Below are 20,009 nucleotides of genomic sequence, written 5' to 3'. Positions count from 1 at the left end.
AGGGTCAGAATATGTATGTGAGGGTGTGTGTGTGTGTGTGACCAAAAATGGTGGACTTGCCAAGGACTGAAAGAAATTTTTTTTTCTGAAATGATAACCAACAAAAGTCACTAGAAAGGGCAAGATGCTCCAAGTAATAAAAAATGATACCAAAACATTAAAAACCACATAATCAAAGCTCAGCTGCCTTATACGAGGAGGCTGCATGAGGCTGGCACAAAGAGAGACAGACCTATCGGCAGTATCTTAACTACTTCAAATATTGAAAAGAACTTCTAAAACCACATCTCCAGACTTTCCCAATGGTCCAGTGGTTAAGAATCTGCTTGCCAATTCAGGAGACACAAGTTCGATCCCTGGTCCTGGAAGATTCCACATGCAGTGGGGCAACTAAACCTGAGCTGCACAGCTACTGAGCACACACACGAGGGCCCATGAGCCACAACTACTGAAGTCCTTGTGTCCTAGAGCCTGTGTTCCACAAGAGAAGCCACCACAGTGAGCAGCCCAATTGCTGCAACTAGAGAGTAGGTCACACTCATGGCAACTAGAGAATGTTGGCACACAGCAACTAAGACCCAGCACATCCAAAAACAAATAAAACCACGTTTCCAAAGAGTAACTTCTTTATTCTTCCAAATCAATTGGGATGTATGCCTGGAAATAAAGTTAGTGATTTAGCTCTGAAAGAATATATAGAGAGTAACAACAACCTGGAAACTTCAGTGGTGGTCCACTGGTCGACTCCAAGCTTCCACTGCAGGAGGCCTGGGTTTGATCCCTGCTCAGGGAACTAAACCCCACATGCTGCAACTAAGACCTGGCACAGCCAAACTAACAACCCTGATAAACAATAAGGAATCTGTTTTCCTGAGTTTTGTGAACCATTCTAACATATTATTTGCATTCAAGGAGGGGATCCTGGGAACCTCCAATTTATAGCTGGTTGGTCAGAAGTACAAGTAACAATATGGACTTTTAATTGTCATCTGAAGTGGGATGCAGGGCAGTCTTGTGGAACTGAGCCCTTTACCAGTGAGATCCAATGGTCTCTACAGGTCGCTGTATCAGAATTGATTTAAATATAGGACAGATAGCTAGTGTCAAAAAATTGCTTGGGGTGGAAAAAAAGCCCTCACATCTGGTGTCAGAAGTGTGAGTATGGTAGTGTGAAAAAAGCAAGGGAGAAATATAGGAATTGAGTGAGTTTTTCCTAACACTAGGTTAAGGGAAGTTTTAGTAGGGTTATTTACATTACAGCATGATGAGTATGCAAAGGTACATTAGTGGAAGATCTAAAATATCAGGCCTCTTTTCAGTGAATGGCGGGGAAATAACCACTGAACGCATTGCATTATTTGTGTCTGTGAATGTGGGAAGCTAAATTATTGCAGGAGGGAGATGGAAAATTCATTTCCCACACTTCGGCTTTATGTGCCAAAGGGACTGGAATGCCTAATGCCTAATCCCTAATGCCTTCAGGGAGTACTAGAGACCACTCATTTCTTTGGTATCTTTATCAAATAGGGTTCAATCAGGAAATAGAAACAGTGTAGGAAACTATAAAACTATAAAGAATTATTAAGTATAACAGAAAATTAGGGTAACAAGGGAATCAGTATTAAAGATGAAGAGAACTCTGAATACAAGAATAGTAGATATAAGGAGCAACTACTGTACTGAAGGTTACTACGGGGAACACAGGATCTTCCTCCCCCTGGGGCTGAGATCCAGACTTTGTCGGAAATAGCATAACTACAGCTCACCGAATGGCAGAGAGGTACTGGCAAAGCTTGCTGAAGTCTACCCTCTACTGCAGCGACCCCTAACCTTTTTGGCACAGCACCAAGACCAGTTTCGTGGAAGGCAATTTTCCACGGGCGTGGTAGCTGGGATGGTTCAGGTGGTACTGTGAGCAATGGGGAGCCATGGGGAAGGCATATGAAGCTTGGCTTGCTGGCCCGCTGCTCACCTCCTGATGTGTGGTGGCTTTGTTGCTAACAGGCCTCCCAGAGGATTGGGGACCCCTGCTCTAGAGTGCAGGGAAAACTGCTCATGGAGGGGGTCTTGCTGACCACTCCAGATAGAAAACTTCTCAAGATGAGTGCTGGAGGAATCTGCCGGCTGCTGGGTGTTGCTGGCAGGCCCCCACTGCAGTGTCAAGTGCTTGGGAGAACCCGGAGTTGGAGAAACTACCCCTGATGTAGGAAGGTGTGTGCCTCAGAGGCTTCTTTAGGCATGTGCCTGCCAAGAAAACTCACTGAATCTAGGTAACAAAGCCCCTTCCCTCCCACACTGCCTCCAAGCAGTTTCTCCTGGCAAAGCTCCACACTGGGTTACTTGGCAAAGGACTAATGCTCAAAAGGCCCAGCTCCATCCCGCGATGGGAACTGAGAGTGAATGTGAAGCTGAGAGATAATCTACTGACCGCTGCCACAAGAGGCAATACTCTTAAAAAAGATCAGTTGAGGCAAATAGCGGTTTGTTTGCTGTGGGTTTACATGCTACCTGTGCTGCAAGATTCTTACTGGCAGCCTAGTCGTGGCAAAAGAGCGGGCCTGCTGCAGCTAACTCCGATTTGCAGTGTACTTTTGGGCAAACCAATCGGTCCGGATCTCACTGTAAGATTGCTGTTACTTCTAGGTGGCTGGTTAAAGTTCGAAGTTTTATTCTGTACGGTCCGGACGTGTTCTGTTGCATTGAAACTTCCCTGACAGGTTTGTATAGGAAGTCTGTAACATAGGAAGTCTTCCCAGTGCCTGCAGGAATGGAAAGTAACGGGAGAAAAGAAAAGGGCGTAGTCCTGCGCCCCTTCCCCAGGCTCGGCTCCACTTTGGCTTCCCGCCTTCACCTTTCCGCAAGCCCCGTCCTTCTCTCCTCTCCGGCCTCTCCCACCCGCAGCCCCGCTGCCCTCTCCGCCGGTCCTGCCCCTTCCTTCAGCTCCGCCTTCCTCTCCCACAGGCCCCCACCCATAGCCCCACGCCCAACCTTCTTCCCGTCGTTTACCTTCCCCACAGGTCCCACCCGTCCCGCCGGCCCCGCCCCCCGTTTCCTGTCGGCCCGAGCTCCCTCTCCCTGAGCGCGAGGCAGGCTGGGAAGTTGGCTGCCGTAAAGATGGCGGCAGACTTGAAAAGCTGGAGGCGCTCCTGTAGCTCTGGTGGGCAGGAGGACGGGCTGAAGGCGGGGCAGGCGCGCTCTGGCCCTCCCTGACGGGCGTGAGGGGTGGTGCGTAGGGGCGCGACAGACGCGCTCCCGCGGTCCTGAAGGGCCGAGGAGGGCAGGCTCATTCTCGGCGGCTCTGAAGGGTTGGAGGCGGGGCGTGTGGGCCGAAGGGGCGTGCGCACACGGGGCGGGGCGTATTCGCGGGGGCGGGGCCGCGCCCTCGGCCCGGAAGTGCGGGGTGTGGGGTGCAGGGCGCGGACGGCCCCTGGCGGCCACGGGCGGAGACTGCGGCCGGGCGAGCGGCGCAGGACCGGCGGTGGCCGCGGGGCCAGGGCGAGCATGTAGCGGCAGCGGGCGGCGCGGCGCTCCCGGGACGGGCCAGGCCGCGGGGGCCGCTCGCGGAGACATGGAGGAAGAGGGCAAGAAGGGCAAGAAGGTGAGCCTGCAGAGCGCGTCCGCCCGAAGGCTGAGCCGAGGGCGTGCTGGACCCCAGACCTAGGCAGGCGGAAGGTGGAGGGGCAGGGGCTGGGCGAGGAAGGGCTCGGGGGACATGGGAGGATCCCTCGGGGCTGCCCGTCGGTCGGCCGGTACGGGGCGTGGGAAAGTCCGGCTTGGGAGGTCCGTGTAGGGGAGTTCTGATTTAGGCGGTTCGGTGTGGGGAGGTCTAGGACGGGAGTCCGGCGTGGGGAGGCCCGGCACGGGGAAGTCCGAGGTGGGAGTCCGGCGTGGGGAGGCCCCAGGTTGGAAGTCCGGCGTTGGGAGGCCGGGAGGCTCACTCTGTTGGAGGTGAGCGTGGTGGGCAGGCCGGGGCCCCCCGGTGAACGGCGTACGGTCGGGCCCGGGACAGGGTCGCGGGAGTCAGGCTCCGCGCGGAGGAGTAGGAGACGAGCCCCTGGACAATGGGTTTAGGTGGTCTTTTGCCTGCAGGGCGCGCGGGGGAGGAAGGAGCCACGCCTTTCCGCCCCTTCCGGTCAGTGACTCTCCCCCAAACCTAGGCTCTCCACATGGCCTTCCCGGCGGGTGAGTGACCAGGGGCTGCAGAGGAGCTGGCCCCTGTTAGGGGCCAGAAAGTTTTCTAGGGTTAGTGTCTTTGAGGAAATGGGGTGTAAGGGTAACGTAGAAACATTTTCTGCTTAGTTGACTTCATTATTGGAGTGTCAAGTAAAAACAAAAACTGCTTCATGATACAACCGGTTCACGCTTCGGCCGGCGCGGGCTGAGTTTTGCTCTACCTAGTACCAGTTGAGCGATTTCAGTGACGTTACATTTGGCAGTTGGATTTAGGACATAGTTCAAGAGGCTCCTTAGTCTGTGTACTTTTTAAACTATGTCTTTAATTACAGGCTCGGGTAATTGATAAAGAAACTCAACATTTTAAGGAGTCAAATAACCACATGGGATAAGCTATCATTGAAATGAATAGTGGATTTCAATGAACTGTATCTTTCTTAAGTACAGGCTTTATAATCCCAAGTGTCTTACTTGTTATTTTCATTTTCACGTATGTGCACTTTTATGCACAAGTTTAAAACAGTCCTTTATAAATGTTCTGATTTTCTGCTCTTCAGAGCCAGCTGTGTCCTTCAGTTGAGGATTACTCATCACAAGGGGCCCCATTTCAAAAGGTATTTCAAATGAAGTGCAGCCAGATGGTTTTCAGGAGATTGTGTCCTGCTTCTCTCACTTTCTTTATTCATTGCTTTGTTATGTTCATAGTATGCCTGTCTAAATTCAAGTGCGGTGTCAGTTGCAGTTACCTGCAAAGTTGGCTTAAGTCTGGAAAACAACCCAAGAAAGTGATTCTGTAAGCATCAACCACAGAGGGATGCTGCCCACCAAAAAGGGAGAAATCTGAGTTTAATGTTTCTGCCAAAGCTGGTAGAAGGCTTCATAAGAAATACAGTCAGTTGCATCCTTCCCTGTCACAGATAGGCAGGTGGGCCAGGGCCCTATAGGAGGAGGCCTGTCACCAGCACTCTTGGCTGCCAGCATTCTCTAGATTAGCTGCCTCAGTTCTAGCAGAGGACCAATCCTAGCCACATGGTATCTTCCACAATCAGTCCAATCAGTCCAAACAGTGTCTGCTAAGGAGAATTATTCCTTTCAAATGGGTATTAGCCTGTCTGTGACAGGGAAGGATGAGAATGACTGAATTTTTTCTAGAGCTTTCTACCAGCTCTAGAAGAAATATTTGAATATTCAGCATATTGAGAGAGACAGAAGTGGTAAGACATTCCTGAGCTTTAGGAATAGAAGTAAAAAACCAGTGAAACTCAAAGAATTTTATCATGGGGGGCAATGGAAAGATTTAAGCCTAGAGAAGATTAATACATTACATTGTCTATTAAAGGAGATCGTCTGTTATTACATAGTTGCCTAAGCCAGGAGTTTTGTGTTTTCTCTGTATTTTGCCACTGCCCTAGCCCATTTTCCCACAGACAAACTAGACAGAAGGCTCTGAGGCATAGATTCCTATCCAGGCCACGACTTAGCACACTTTATCTCTTACTCTCAGCCAATTGCAAGCCAGCAGAACCTTTCTGCTCTCTCCCCCATTCAATGTGAGGTCACATACAGCTCAATCAGCTTGATGCTTAAGTTGTTCTCATTATGGTAAGTTAACCAGAGCTCTTTATTTTAAAGCTTCAACACCAATTCAACCTAAAGCAGCAAATAAAGACTTAATAGTTTTATGAAAGTAGCATTTGGACATTTAAATTCTCTTTCCAAGTTAGCTTCCTCAAAAAGTGCAGATTTAAACCTTAAAAAATGTGCACTATAGGCTTTCCAGGTCTTCAGATGCTTGTCTCGGTGTTCTGTCGAGCAGTTATTCAGGCTTGTTCTAACGTGGCCTATTTCCTCAGGACAGGACTCATCGAGCTGCCAGAGAACCAGTAGACCAGAGTGGATTTCATATAAAGTGCGCAGGTACAGCCCTGTCCTTTCTCAGGCTACCCTGGCACATATGATGAGGGTGACTTGAGCCAGTAATGCCCAGTGGAAGGCGCTGGGTGATGGGGTGTGGGAGGAGCTGGTGGGGAGGTGGGGAGGCCTGAGGGGTAAGCATGTGGACAGAGAGGTCCACTAGCTGCTGGAGGCCTGGGACCCGGGGAGTAGGAGTGACCACAGAGGTCCCACTCCTACCTAAATGTCCCCAGAGTGACTGGTACCTTTCAGACCACAAGTCCTGCTTGAGGGTTTGGAGAATAAGGCTGCCTCCTTATAGAACAGACCCAAGATCCATGAATTTTGATACTATTCTGTCAAGATGTAATTCTTTTTTGTAGGAAATTTAGGTGTACATTTGAGTTGTATTATGTGCCTTTTAATAAAAACACTTGACTCAGAGGAGGATCACAGCCCTTGGGAAGACACAGTTGGGGAAAGTCACTGTTGGCCCTCAACCATGTTCAGGTCCTGGTTTCTGCTGCTTCTGCTGCTGTTGGGTCTGAGGTCGCATGATTTCAGCCTGAATAAAGTTAAATCTTTTCCCATTTATCCATTTTATTTGTATTCTTTAAATTAGAAAAAAAATTAAAAAGTACCCTAGAAATATAGGACTTGGTGTAAATGATAATGAAGGGTTACTATTAATTTTGTTGGGTGTAATGTTTGTATTATGTTTTATCAAGTTCTGAACTGATAGACACATACACTGAGATACTTATAGGTGAAATAAGATGACTTCTGAGGTTTGCTTTACTCAGACTAGAGAGAAAAGAGGGGAGATACCTGAGTGCTTTGGCAATGGGTATTCATTATTTGTTATTCTTCTGTGAACTTTTGAAGTTTCCATATAAGAAGTTGGGAGAAAAAATTCCTCTCAGATGTGGGTCCCTTGTTATCAGCTCATGTACCTGCCAAGTCATCCCCTAGCTATGTCTGTGAGGAACTTGGAGCTTGTGCTAGACCAGCCCTCAGGCAGCCATACATTCCCCACAGGTATGTGTGGGTATGTGTATGTGTTTGTATGGCTGAAATGAAAGTTTAAAGAAACAATTCTAAATAAGCAGTGCACGCTGGCTTTTTTTTGAACTGCTGGTCATGGCCTAATAAATTGCTTTTATAACTAAATTGATTCTATAGGTGTCCCACCCATAATATGGGTTAACAGAGTGACTTTGGGCCTCTATACCTTGTTTTGTTTTCTCTCAAATAGTTGCCACAGGGATTCTTGGGTGGCATTTTGGCGCCCTGGGCTGAGGAGGCCAGAAGACCACTGCAGGAGGTATCTGGTAGGGACCAGATGTCAGGCCATCAGTAGATGAGTCCAGAATAACTGGCAAACATGGGTTTCATTCCTTTTCCGGTTTGGATAATTACCATTTATGTAGTATCATGTATGTATTACTTTTTTGCATTAGGAGCTTAGATTCCCTGTTCTTCAGTCGGGTGGATAACCCACTGACCATGATAGTTTAGACTCAGAAAGCTCATCAGAATCTTAGTAGTACTTTTTGTTTCTGCTCTGCTCATCATTTGAGAGGAAGATAGTAAGGGAAGACATTTCTGTGACAAGTCTACAAAGGAACTGCTTTGGAATGAGAAGGGATGTCAGTATTCTGCCCTGTGTGGTCAAGGAGAAGTGCCTTTTGTCCCCTGTAGGTTTGGTCACTGCAGTTACTGTGGTCTTTTATTTCTTCATTTCTGTCAGCAGTAATAACCCACCTGCCCCGTCTTCATCACCACCCTGGTGTGACTCAGTTAAGTACTATAGATTTAGCTGATCTGTGTGAAATCATCCTGTTTATATATTTGAGTGCCTGTTTCATGCTTAGTGCAGTGAGAAGGGCTGAAGACGTTGCATTTTATTTGCAGGGTAAGCTCTTTATACTATGTTAGAAAATGAGAGAGGGCCAGTGCCATTATATCAGGAGAGACGCAGGCATCCGCTAATTTCTCTGGGGGCCATGGATGTGATATGCAGAAGCAGAAGAGGTGCTGGGAGGGCTTGGGGCCCAGGGCATGGGAGAGCGGAGTTTGGTTTTGGTCCTGTGTACAGCTGAAACCATTGGTGGTTTCCATTCATTCCTTAAAGAACTGTTCATTGCCATTGACTTTGCGCTGGGTGCAGATGCTAAGGATACACGAGCTCTGTGGCCAAAGAGCTTGAGGGGAAGCTCAGTAGACAGACGAGGACGGATTTTAACGAGCGTGATTTGATAAAGAGTGAATAAGGAAACATTTTTGTTATGAAGACATCAAGTACAAGTATAGAGGAAATCTAACAAAGCCCCCATACCTTAATGTCAAGTATTGTCAGTGCACGGGCAGCTTGTTTCAGGTAAATTTTTTCCTCATCCACTCCTGCCCCCCAAGTGTTACGGGCTGAACTGTACACCACCCCCCCAATCCATGTGGTGAAGCCCTGACCCCCAATACTTCAGAATGGGTATGCATTTAGAGGAGGGCTTTCAAAGAGGTGCTTAAAGATAAATGAGGTCATTAGGATGGACCCTAATCCCATATGACTGATATCTTTGTAAGAAGCAGCAGTTTGGACAAAGACACCAGGGATGTGCATTCAGTAGAAAGATGACATGAAGATCAGGGAGAAGATGAGCATTTCTAAGCTGAGAAAGAGGCCGCAGGACCTTGGTTTTGGACACGCAGCCTCCAGCACTGGGAGAAATACCTGTTTTTGAAGCCACCAGGTCTGTGGTGCTTTGCTCAGGCAGACTAAGACAGTGGGCTATTTGGAAGCTGACCCTGAACATCAGGTTGATGTGCTGAGTCTGGTGTAGTCAGTCCTGTGCTAGGAAGGTTTTGGTGGGGCCCTGTCTCAGTCTAGCCCAGAGGTTCTGGGGACCTGGTCTGCACTGTCACCTTAGACATGGATGAGCTGCTTTAAGAGGTGGCATCACCTATATGTGCCCTGGGCCACAAACTGCCCACTCTCTGTGGTCGTGTGGCCTTGGGTCTGTGGCAAGGCATGGGGCTGAGTCGTGTTGCCCAGCATCCATGCCATCATCCTGACTTGGGATTTTTGTGGGCCTTCTAACTACTCTGTTCGCTCTTTCTTATCTCTCAGTCCAAGGCCAGTGGCTCTTCTTCAAATGTGGTGCTCAGTTTTAACAGTTATGCAGTTGAGAGGGAATTTAGATTTGGATTTGTCAATTTAGCAGGGATAAAAAGGACATATTTTCTTAGGTCTATGCCAGTGCCAAAAATGTTACAGTTTTTCCTCCTAAGTGTGCCTGAACAGTAGCAGTTTTCTGCTGGACTGTGTTAAGAATTAGGTGATTTGATCACAGGCATTAAATGTGTACAGTGCCATGAAAATAATCCTCTTTAGTGAGTGCATTGGGAAGTTGGAGTTTGGGCTTTTGTTTGAGGCTTAGGATGGTGAACTGCAGTGCATATGTATCTTGTAACCCAGGAGGCGGAACGAATAGTTGAATTCTGAAAGTGAGAAAAATGGTCAGTCTGACCCTGTTGTGTTATTGTTCTTCAGTAAAACCTGTTGTGGGAGTCGCCCGCTCGGGCTGGGGTATGTTGTTTTACCTGTGTTGTTACCTGTGACTCTGAGAAGAAGAGAAACTTTTATTTGAATAGTTTATTCTTCATTCTATAGTTTGAAGTTACACACACTTATTTTCCCCAGACATACAATGTGCTTCCATGTGTTGTTACAGTAACTCTACAGTCAGGTGTGGTTTGGAATATTCCATTTTCCTTTTGCTGTTTACATGGTGGGGATACAGTTTTATTAATTAAAATGCCGTGGACAGACCTGTGTGTTAGGTAGGTTATCCTCCTTGTCACATGTCAGGAAGTGTTCTGGGACCAACTGTGTCTTAAGTATTTTATTACTGCTGGTGGACGTATCACGCTTCAGTTTTGTTCTGAGATATGCACAGTGTCTGAAGTGGACCTGCCCATGGTAATCTGATGTCAGACTTTTTCAGCTCTGTTCTAAGGCTCCTTTTCCCAAGTAATTGTGCCTCTTCAGCCCCACTTCTCGAAAGAGGAGTATGCAGCTATAGTCTGCTTCTTCCACACCCAGCCCCTCCCGAAACATTTTAAAGGGTTTAAATTTTTATTATGTATGTATTTATTTGGCTGCACTGAATCTGAAATCTTCACTATGGCATGTGAGATCTAGTTCCCTGACCAGGGATTGAACCCAGGCCCCCTGCATGGGGAGCACGGAGCCTTAGCCACAGGATCACCAGGGAAGTCCCTACCCAAGCATTTTATTTTATTTTATTTTATTTTTTATTTTTTTATTTTTTTTAGTTTTTTATTTTTTAAATTTTAAAATCTTTAATTCTTACATGCGTTCCCAAACATGAACCCCCCTCCCACCTCCCTCCCCATAACATCTCTCTGGGTCATCCCCATGCACCAGCCCCAAGCATGCTGTATCCTGCGTCAGATAAGTTGCAAGAATTTTATAGCAGATACCCGTGTATACACTGCCTACATTCTACCGTTTATTCTGCCATTCTGCTGTATTTGTTTTATCCCATATCTACCCATCTCTTCATCCTTCTACCCATCCATCAACCCATTTTGTTTTTCTGATGCATTTCAAAGTAAATTGCAGACATCAGTTCACTATGATCTAAACACTTCAGCGTACATATCGTTAGAGTTCAATATTTGTTTACAATTTTCTTTTGCTGTAGAATTTATGTATGGTGAAGTGTATGCATCTTAAATGTACGTTAGCTAGGGGCTTCCCTGGTGGTCCAATGAATCTGCCTTCCAGTGCATGGGATGCATCTACTTCTGCTTCATTAACTGTGCTAAAACCTTTGACTGTGTGGATCACAACAAATTTTGGAAAATTCTTAAAGAGATGGAAGTTACAGACCACCTTACCTGCCTCCTGAGAAACCTGTGTGCAGGTCAAGAAACAACAGTTGGAACTGGACATGGAACAAAAGACTGGTTCCAAATTGAGAAAGGAGTACGTCAAGGCTCTGTATTGTTACCCTGCTTATTTAACTTATATGCAGAGTACATCATGCGAAAAACGAGGCTGGATGAAGCACAAGCTGGAATCAAGATTGCCAGGAGAAATATCAATAACCTCAGATATGCAGATGACACCACCCTTATGGCAGAAAGTGAAGAAGAGCTAAAGAGCCTCTTGATGAAAGAGGAGAGTGAAAAAGCAGGCTTAAAATTCAACATTCAGAAAACTAAGATCATGGCATCTGGTCCCATCACTTCACAGCAAATGGATGGGGAAACAATGGAAACAGTGACAGACTTTATTTTCTTGGGCTCCAAAATCATTGCGGATGGTGGCTGCAGCCATGAAATTAAAAGATGCTTGCTCCTTTGAAGGAAAGCTATGGCAAACCTAGACAGCATGTTAAAAACAGAGACATTATTTTGCCAACAAAGGTCCATCTAGTCAAAGCTATGGTTTTTCTAGTAGTCAGGTATAGATGTGAGAATTGGACCATAAAGAAGGCTGAGCACCGAAAATCGATTCTTTGGAACTGTGGTACTGAAGAAGACAGTTGAGGGTCCCTTGGACTGCAAGGAGATCAAACAAGTCCATCCTGAAGGAAATCAGTCCTGAATATTCATTGGAAGGACTGAAGCTGAAGCTCCAATACTGTGGCCATCTGATAAGAAAAGCTAACTCGTTGGAAAAGACACTATACTGAGAAAGACTGAAGGCAAGAGGAGAAGGGTGAGACAGAGGATAGGACGGTTGGATGGCGTCACTGACTCAGTGGACATGAGTTTGAGCAAACTTCAGGAGTTAGTGGGAGAAGGCAATGGCAACCCACTCCAGTACTCTTGCCATGGACAGAGGAGCCTGGTAGGCTGCAGTCCATGGGGTCACTAAAAGTCGGACATGACTGAGTGACTTCACTTTCACTTTGCACTTTCATGCATTGGAGAAGGAAATGGCAGCCCACTCCAGCATTCTTGCTGGAGAATCCCACGGACAGGGTAGCCTGGTGGGCTGCCGTCTGTGGGGTCGCACAGAGTCGGACATGACTGAAGCGACTTAGCAACAGCAGGAGATAGTGAAGGACAGGGAAGCCTGGTGTGCTGTAGTCCATGGGGTTGCAAAGAGTCAGACACAACTTAATGACTGAACAACAACATTAGTATTCTATTTTACATATATGCCACAATTTGTTTTCTGTCACCTTTTATTGGATATTTAGGTTCTTTTTAGTTTTGTATTATAATGAAAAGCTTCTATGAACATCTGTGGATGACTCATTGTGTGGACATATGTTGTCATTTCTCTTCCCCAGATACCTAATAATGGACTTGCCCAGTTATATGGGAACTATATGTTTAACTTTATAAAACACTGCCAAGCCATTTCCTACTGAATTTTTGTCTGCTAATTCTGTCAGTTACTGAGAGAGAGGAGGGGGGAGTGTTAAGCTATCCAGTTACTGTTTCAGATTTCCTTGTTTTTCTGTTTTAGCTTTTTGTATTTTTGAAACTCTTCTTATGTATATGCATATATAGGGTTACTGTGTCTTGAAATGGTTGTTTTTTCCTTATGAAATGGCCATCTTTATTTCTGGTAGTCCTCTTTTGGAAATCTCTTTTGTCTGATATTAATATGGCCACACCAGCTGCATGTCTGCGTGTTTAAACTTTTGGCTGCTCTGGGTCTTGGCAGAGTGTGGGCTTCTCTAGTTGTGGTGCACAGGCTTAGTTGCCCAATGGCATGTGGGATCTTGATTCCCCAACTAGGAATCAACCCGTGTCCCCTGCATTGCAAAGTGGATTCCTAACCACTGAACCACCAGAGAAGTCCCCCAGAGCTGTGTTTTTATCATAATTGCCAGAGGCAGAAAAACGCATTGCAGCACGTTCTGTTGGTGGTATTTTATCACCTGGAATTCTCTGGGTAGAAGACATTTCACAGCCATGAATTTCCCAGAGTACCAAATACCTGCTTGGGAAATCCTTTTTCCCAGAGACTCCCCAGCACCACATCCCTTTTGGGTTTGCCTTCTCTGTCTGCCTCATCTCATTGAACGCCCACTTCCAGCAGTGGAGTGTTGTGTTCTTGCCTCTCTGTCTTTTTTCTTCCATTTTTGGATCTCAGACACACAGGAATAAGTTATTCATACATATTATTGGTTCCTGCCAGGCCTGTCTGGTGTTTTCTGTTGGTTTTATTTCTTCACTTATTTGCTCTTTTTCTTTGAAACCCAATCCTCACTCCTCTTTCATGCCCCTCTTTTATTGACAACCATCCTTACCTATGTCACTCAGGTCCTTTTGTTTGTGCGTGCCCTTGTAAAATGTGTGTTGTTTAAGAATCTTTTTATTTTGAGATAATTTCAAAATTAAGGAAAACTGCAAAACTAGCCTGTGAACCCTTACAGAATTAGTGCTGAGGTGGTGGCTGTCAGTCTGCTGTGACTCCCACAAAAATGAAGCTCTGGCGTCACTCGGCATGTGCTGGCTTTGGGTGGCTGATGGAGAGTTCAAACAATAAAGACCTACTGTTCACTTTGCCGGGTGCAGGCAGACTGACTTTTGTTTTCTTCCCAGAGGGCACAGCTTTCTTCTGGAAGGCACTGGTGGTGCCTGAGGCGGGAGACAGGGAGCTACCTATTGTAGCAACACATTCAGGCCTGGTTACCATGCTGGGTCAAGAGAGTACAGTGACCCTGCTGTTTGAGGGCCCCATCAACCAGTGGCTTCTGTTACCCTGACTGGGTGGAACCTTGAGCCCATTCATGGGTTCAGTAGTGTGTCTTGGTCCTTTAGGGCTGCCAGCCACTCCTGCCGTGGATTTGACAGGGCTTGTTGCGCAGGGTCAGCTCCGCCAGTCTCCAGGCATTCACATCAGCTTCTCTCTGTTACATAGGTCAATGAAAACAACCAGCACAGCTCAAACGGATAAACCACAGTCAGTGTTCAGTTCAGCAACAGAGGAGTATGTAGGCCACGGGGGATCAGGCTCCTAAACCTTGTCCTCCCAACATACTTCCACCAGTAGTTCCTACATCCCAGTCTGGGCTCCTGTATCAGGAGCCACCTCCTCCCGCCCAGTGGCTCCACAGCCTCGCTAGCCAGCTTGGCTTTTCCATTTGTTCTGTTGGAATTCCAGCCTATAATATAAGATCCTGTTTACGATGACAGATACATACTTTAGGGTTAAAATGAACAGAAACATCCAGGGAATTCCCTGGTGGTCCAGTGACTAAGACTTCAGGCTTTCACTGCCAAGGGCACGGTTCAGTCCCTGGTAGGGGAACTAAGATCTCTGAGAGAAACTCCTGAAACATACAAAAGTGAAGTCGCTCAGTCGTGTCTGACTCTTTGCGACCCCGTGGACTGTCCGTGGGATTCTCCAGGCAAGAATACTGGAGTGGGTGTGGAAGACACTTTGTATTTGGATAAATAACGGCGTCATGACTGTATCAGTTTTCCTTGAGTTTATTTTTCATGTGGTCCCAATAAATAAACCTTTGGACTCATTAATGGAGTGACATCACTTGACTTAAAGCTCATTTGTGTTATAAACAGGCAAGAACAATCTCTGAAAAAGAAGAAAAACCAGGGAACAACCCCAGATTGGGTCATGCTGTCATCCCCCTGATTAAAGCTGTGGGGTTGTCCTGGAATAAGCTTCAGGAAGTGGAGAAAATACAGAAACAGACCTCACTCCATGGGGAACCTAAGAGCACAGTAAAATGGCATTTTGAAGTGGTGGGGATGTTGATTGACGGGTGGTACTAGGGTAACTGGATAGATGTATGGAAAAGGATAAACGCAAATCCATCCTTCCTGTACTAGAGTGAACAAAGGTGGTTCAGAGATTTAAGTGATTAAGCCATAAAGCTTCTAGGCAAAAAGATGGGTGAATTCTTCAGTGATGTGGGCGCTGTGGAACCTTTCATTATTCAAAATTCAGAGCAGTGAGGGAAAGACTCAGAAGATCTGATAACATGAACATAAAAAAGTAAAAATGCTTCCCAGGTGACTCAGTGGTAAATAATCTGCCTGCAATGCAGGCAACCCAGGTTCCATCCCTGGGTTGGGAAGATCCCCTGGAAAAGGAAATAGCCAACTCCCTCTAGTACTCTTGCCTGGAAAATGCTATGGACAGAGGAGCTTGGGGGGCTACGGCTCATGGGGTTGCAAACAAGTCGAACGTGACTTAGCGACTAAACAACAAGCAGAGTAAAAAGACAACAAATTAAGAAAAGTATTTGCAACTTACAAAACAAAAAGTAGTTACTCCCTGTGTAAGGTGCTTCTAAAAAATAGGGAAGACAAAAGCAGGACCTGATAGGAAAAAACAAATCAAGAGATGGGAAAAGACTGAAAAAGGAATGTAAATGGCTTTTAAATGTGTGAAAAAGCAACTGAGACTCTTGCATAATGAAAGGTGTGTAAATTAAGACCAAAGAAAAAAAGAGAGTGAGCTACCCCTGTTCACCTTCAGGCCAGCAGAAATCCCTGCTTGATCACGCATGAGGAACTGACCAGCACGGCCCTGACAACTTGTAAGGGGCAAGGCCTGGCGGGACTAAGGTGCCCTGACTGACCCAGCATCTCACTTCCAGAAACCTCCAAGGAAACATTGGCAAAAACATGAAGCAGTTTGTGTACCAAGCTGTTCCTTTTGGCTGCTTTCCACTTCTAGGATACAGGCTCACTAAACTGCGGTACATCCTCATCAGGGTGGGAGGCAGCGTGGAGCCTTGTGCTTGGATGTGGATCTGAATGCTCTGATGCTTTTTAGATGGTTATCTAGTGGGAAGGGGTTGATATCTTAGCACGGGCCTTGTGAGTTTGAAACCATGTTATGTTTTACAGTATTACAAGTTGAATCCAAACGTTTTTCAAAAATACAGGCACTTAAAAAAATCAAAAGCAAAGTATAAAAATGGCAAAACCAAACAAAACGGAACCCCACAGAGAGGAATTATTTTGGTTAATTAAATCATAGAAATTTGACAGCAGGCCGGTAGTGGGACATGCACTAAGGACAAGAAAAGTCACAAAGAAACTTTAAACAAATTGTTTTCAGTAATCATTTTATTAGTAATAATGGTGGTGGCGGTTTAGTCACTAAGTTGTGTCTGACTCTTGTGACCCTAGGCCCTGTAGCCCGCCAGGCTTCTCTCTCCATGGGATTTTCCAGGCAAGAATACTGGAGTGGGTTGCCGTTTCCTTTTCCAGGCAATCTTCCCAACCCAGGAATTGAACCCCAGTCTCCTGCATTGCAGGCAGATTCTTTACCCACTGAGCTATCAGGGAAATACAATACTGGTATTGTTGTTTTGCAACTGTTAAAATTGTTTTAGGATTTGTGGAATATAGTTACATTAGCAACATTATTCACTGGCTTTCATCCTAGGAGGATTGGGTGGGTGCAGAGAATACCAAAGAAGATAATCAGTAGCCTAATAATAATCATAATCCTAAATTTGAATTCTATAAACTCTGGAGGTTTTTCTGTTAAACACAGAATGCTTGTTTCCTTGCTATCTCTGGCACAGAGCCCCAGGAGGCAGTAGCACCCTCGGTGAGTGGTGGTGGGCCTGAGGCAGCACTTTACTCTGGAAGCAGCAGTGCCCATCGGAACAGTGGCAGATTCCACCATGCCACTGATAGTGGCGGTAGAGGCTGCCGCTGGCCTGTAGTGTCCTGAAGCATCCATAAAAAGATGACTAAAGAAGTTGGCTTAAAACTCAACGTTCAGAAAACTAAGATTGTGGCATTCAGTCCCATCACTTCATGGCAAATAGATGGGGAAACAATGGAAACAGTGACAGACTTTATTTTGGGGGGCTGCAGAAGCACTGCAGATAGTGACTGCAGCCGTGAAATTAAAAGACACTTGCTCCTTGGAAGAAAAGCTGTGACCAACCTAGACAGCCTGTTAAAAAGCAGACATGATACTTTGCCAGCAAAGGTCCATGTAGTCAAAGCTATGGTTTTTCTAGTAGTCATGTTTGGATGTGAGAGTTGGACTATAGAGAAAGCTGAGCACCGAAGAATTGATGCTTTTGAAATGTGTTGGAGAAGACTCTTGAGAGTCCCTTGGACTGCAAGGAGATCCAACCAGTCTATCCTAAAGGAGATCAGTCCTGAATATTCATTGGAAAGACTGATGCTGAAGCTGAAACTCCAGTACTTTGGCCACCTGATATGAAGAACCGACTCATTGGAAAAGACCCTGATGCTGGGAAAGGTTAAAGGTGGGAGGAGAAGGGGATGACAGAGGATGAGATGGTTGGATGGTATCACCAACTTGATGGACGAAAGTTTGAGCAGGCTCTGGGGGTTGGTGATGGACAGGGAAGCCTGGTGTGCTGCAGTCCATGGAGTTGCAAACAGTCGGACATGACTGAGTGACTGAACTGAACTGAATGGACCATTCACCTTGGGTGGTTCCAGGGAACCAGCATTGCTGTGAAAGCTACAGCCAAAGAGAAAGGATGATGCATTTAACTTTTCTGAAAGATTGGTACCTCAGGGTGACCAAAGAGTCTAGGAGGGAAAAGGCCTCTTTATGTAAATATTTCTGCTAATAATAGAAGAAGGAATGGCGGAATTAGACTGTTGAAAAATATCACATCCAAATATGAGGCAAAGGGGCCAGTCCATAGCCATCTGAGGCAGGTCACTGCCCCATATCATGTGCCCCCTGATGGACGTGTTCTTGCAAAAAACATCACACTTGAGTTAGATAGAGCCTCAACAGTCTGTAGGAAATGCCCCTCCCTCTCCCTCAACTGCATTTATGAATGCTGTTATCCTCGAATGCCTCTAAACCCTCTAGAATTTAAGCGCCTGTCCAGGCTCTCATTCGCCCTCTGTGCTGCCTGGCCTTTCTCTTCCGTGCCTACCCTAGTGGTGATTGCATCTGTGAGAGCAGAACAGGTAGGCTTACATGTGCAGCTGGTTGGTTTCCTTTAGTTTGCTCTGTTTCCCTGGTTGGGGCAGCTTTGGGGCCTCGGAAGGGTTGTATGTGCATGCAGGGGGACCTGTTGGGGAGCAGGCAGCGGACTCAGGCCCCACAGTCAGCCGAAATGAGGCATGGGGACCGCTCTGCATCCTGAGGTCTCTGTATCTCACTCTTGATTCCCTTCCCCTCAGGACCACCTGGTCCTGCTCTGTGGGGGCAGCTTTTAGAAAGAAGGAGAAATCGGAGCCCAGACAGTACCTACAGTGCCCTGTGTCTCTAAAGAGATAGTCCAGACAGTACCAGATGTTTGTTCAAACAAATCTAGAGCAGTACTGCTTTCTGGTTTACTGTATTTTCTACATCTGCAGCATGTGTGGTAGTAATTAAGGCATGAAATGACTGTTCTGAACCAGTCTTTTCAGAATCTAGAAATATTAAACTTTGTTGCAGTTTAAGTTGAACCATATGAAATAGTCATTTTTTATGGGCAGAAAACCACTGAAAATTAGCACTTTAATTTGATCAAATCTAACTTGGCCACCTGATGCGAAGAACTGACTCATTTGAAAAGATTCTGATGCTGGGAAAGATTGAAGAAGGGGATGACAGAGGATGAGATGGTTGGATGGCATCACTGACTCAATGGACATGTGTTTGAGTAAACTGGGAGTTGTTGATGGACAGGGAGGCCTGGAGTGCTGCAGTTCATGGGGTCGCAATGAGTTGGACACAACTGAGTGACTGAACTGAACTGAATCTAATCTTAATTAATATTAGTAAAATTGTATTACATTTGTTATGTTTTGAGTTATGACTATATATGATCACTCTAATTAACCAAAACGGTTAATTAAGTAGCTTCTCTTTGCAGCCATTTTGGACTATCTAGAGAGTTTAAGAATCTTCACCATCAACAAACCCAGTTTCCCCCTTTCAGGATCAGATTTGACCCTGAAGAAGTTAAAGTGAGCTTGCTCAGGGACATACTATTTAGTTTCAAAGTTGTATTTTAAACTCAAGAGTCCTGGAAGTAAGTAGAGGCTTTTGTAGGCTGGGGGTCATGGAGGTGTGCTCTGTTCAGGCCCCCCTGACTGCTGTGTCCCAAAGCAGACGACACTTGGCCTGAAACAGGCAGGTTGGCCTCTCTCACTGCATCGGGGACACGGTGTGGTCAGGAGGGGGAGCCCCAACAATGCTCTCAGCTTGCTTGTTCATTCTTTCTAACTTTGTAGTTTGGTTTTGCAGAATGGTTGGACTTCCAAAATAACGTCTTTCAGTTGACTATACCATATTGGCTAGAAATGTGGGGAGGCCACCCATAGGCTCTATAGGCCAGAGATAGGAGGGAAGGTGTGCTGGTTTAGAAAGAAGATGTATTGGGTTTAGTAAGAAGATATGCTGGTTTATTTAGAAGATACACTGGTTTAGCAAGAAGATTTAATGGTTTACTTAGACTGACTGGTTTAGTAAGATGGGCTGGTTAAATTAGAAAAATCCATTGGTTTAATTAGAAGATGTTCTGGTTTAGTTAGAAGATGCACTGGTTTAGTTAGAAGAGGTGGTGGTTCAGTAAGATGATGTGTAGGGTTAGGTAGAAGACGCACTGGTTTAGTATAAAGATGTGTGGGTTTTCTTTGCATCTTTTTGTGCACACAGCCTGTTCGGATTTTGTCAGGAGTTTCAGAGTGTTGCCTGCCTCTTTAACTTTTTCAAAAAACTAAACAGCTTCAGTGGGGTTTGCAGAAGGAAGCTGTGGTTTATGGTCTTCCTGTTCATTCACATGTTTTTTTCAGAGGGAGGGCGAACATCTGACCATATTTTTCAACCAAATCAGAAGTGAACAGAGGAGAATGCACAGTAGCTGTCGGCAGAGGGGGAGGAACCAGAATTCCTCCAGAGAAATTCCTTCTCAGACAGACTTTCCGACAGGGTGTCCCATGGAGAACGAGGTAGGTGCAAACCCAGTGTGGAGAGA

General features: G+C 46.0%; 1 protein-coding gene across 26 annotated transcripts in view; it reads left to right on the top strand.

Moving 5' to 3' along the window:
- The first annotated feature begins 3,077 nt into the window (after positions 1-3,077).
- Positions 3,078-20,009, top strand: part of CCM2 (CCM2 scaffold protein) — a 52,366-nt gene continuing 35,434 nt past the window's right edge. For 2 of the 26 annotated variants that reach the window (XM_069586864.1, XM_069586846.1), the window contains exons 1-5: positions 3,089-3,157; positions 4,090-4,182; positions 4,731-4,787; positions 6,027-6,090; positions 19,828-19,983. In XM_069586864.1, coding sequence (XP_069442965.1) covers positions 19,885-19,983 — 99 coding nt within the window. In that variant the 5' untranslated portion in view covers positions 3,089-3,157; positions 4,090-4,182; positions 4,731-4,787; positions 6,027-6,090; positions 19,828-19,884. Of the gene's footprint in view, positions 3,599-4,089; positions 4,243-4,730; positions 4,788-6,026; positions 6,091-19,827; positions 19,984-20,009 lie in introns of those variants that run through there. The other 24 variants (XM_069586845.1, XM_069586852.1, XM_069586861.1 and 21 more) reach the window with 24 other exon arrangements.

The sequence above is a fragment of the Ovis canadensis genome, chromosome 4 (genome assembly GCF_042477335.2).
Source record: "Ovis canadensis isolate MfBH-ARS-UI-01 breed Bighorn chromosome 4, ARS-UI_OviCan_v2, whole genome shotgun sequence".
In the NCBI taxonomy this organism is placed as follows: domain Eukaryota; kingdom Metazoa; phylum Chordata; class Mammalia; order Artiodactyla; family Bovidae; genus Ovis; species Ovis canadensis.
Note: the sequence above shows the minus strand (reverse complement) of the source record. Positions and strands in the feature narration are given on the sequence as shown.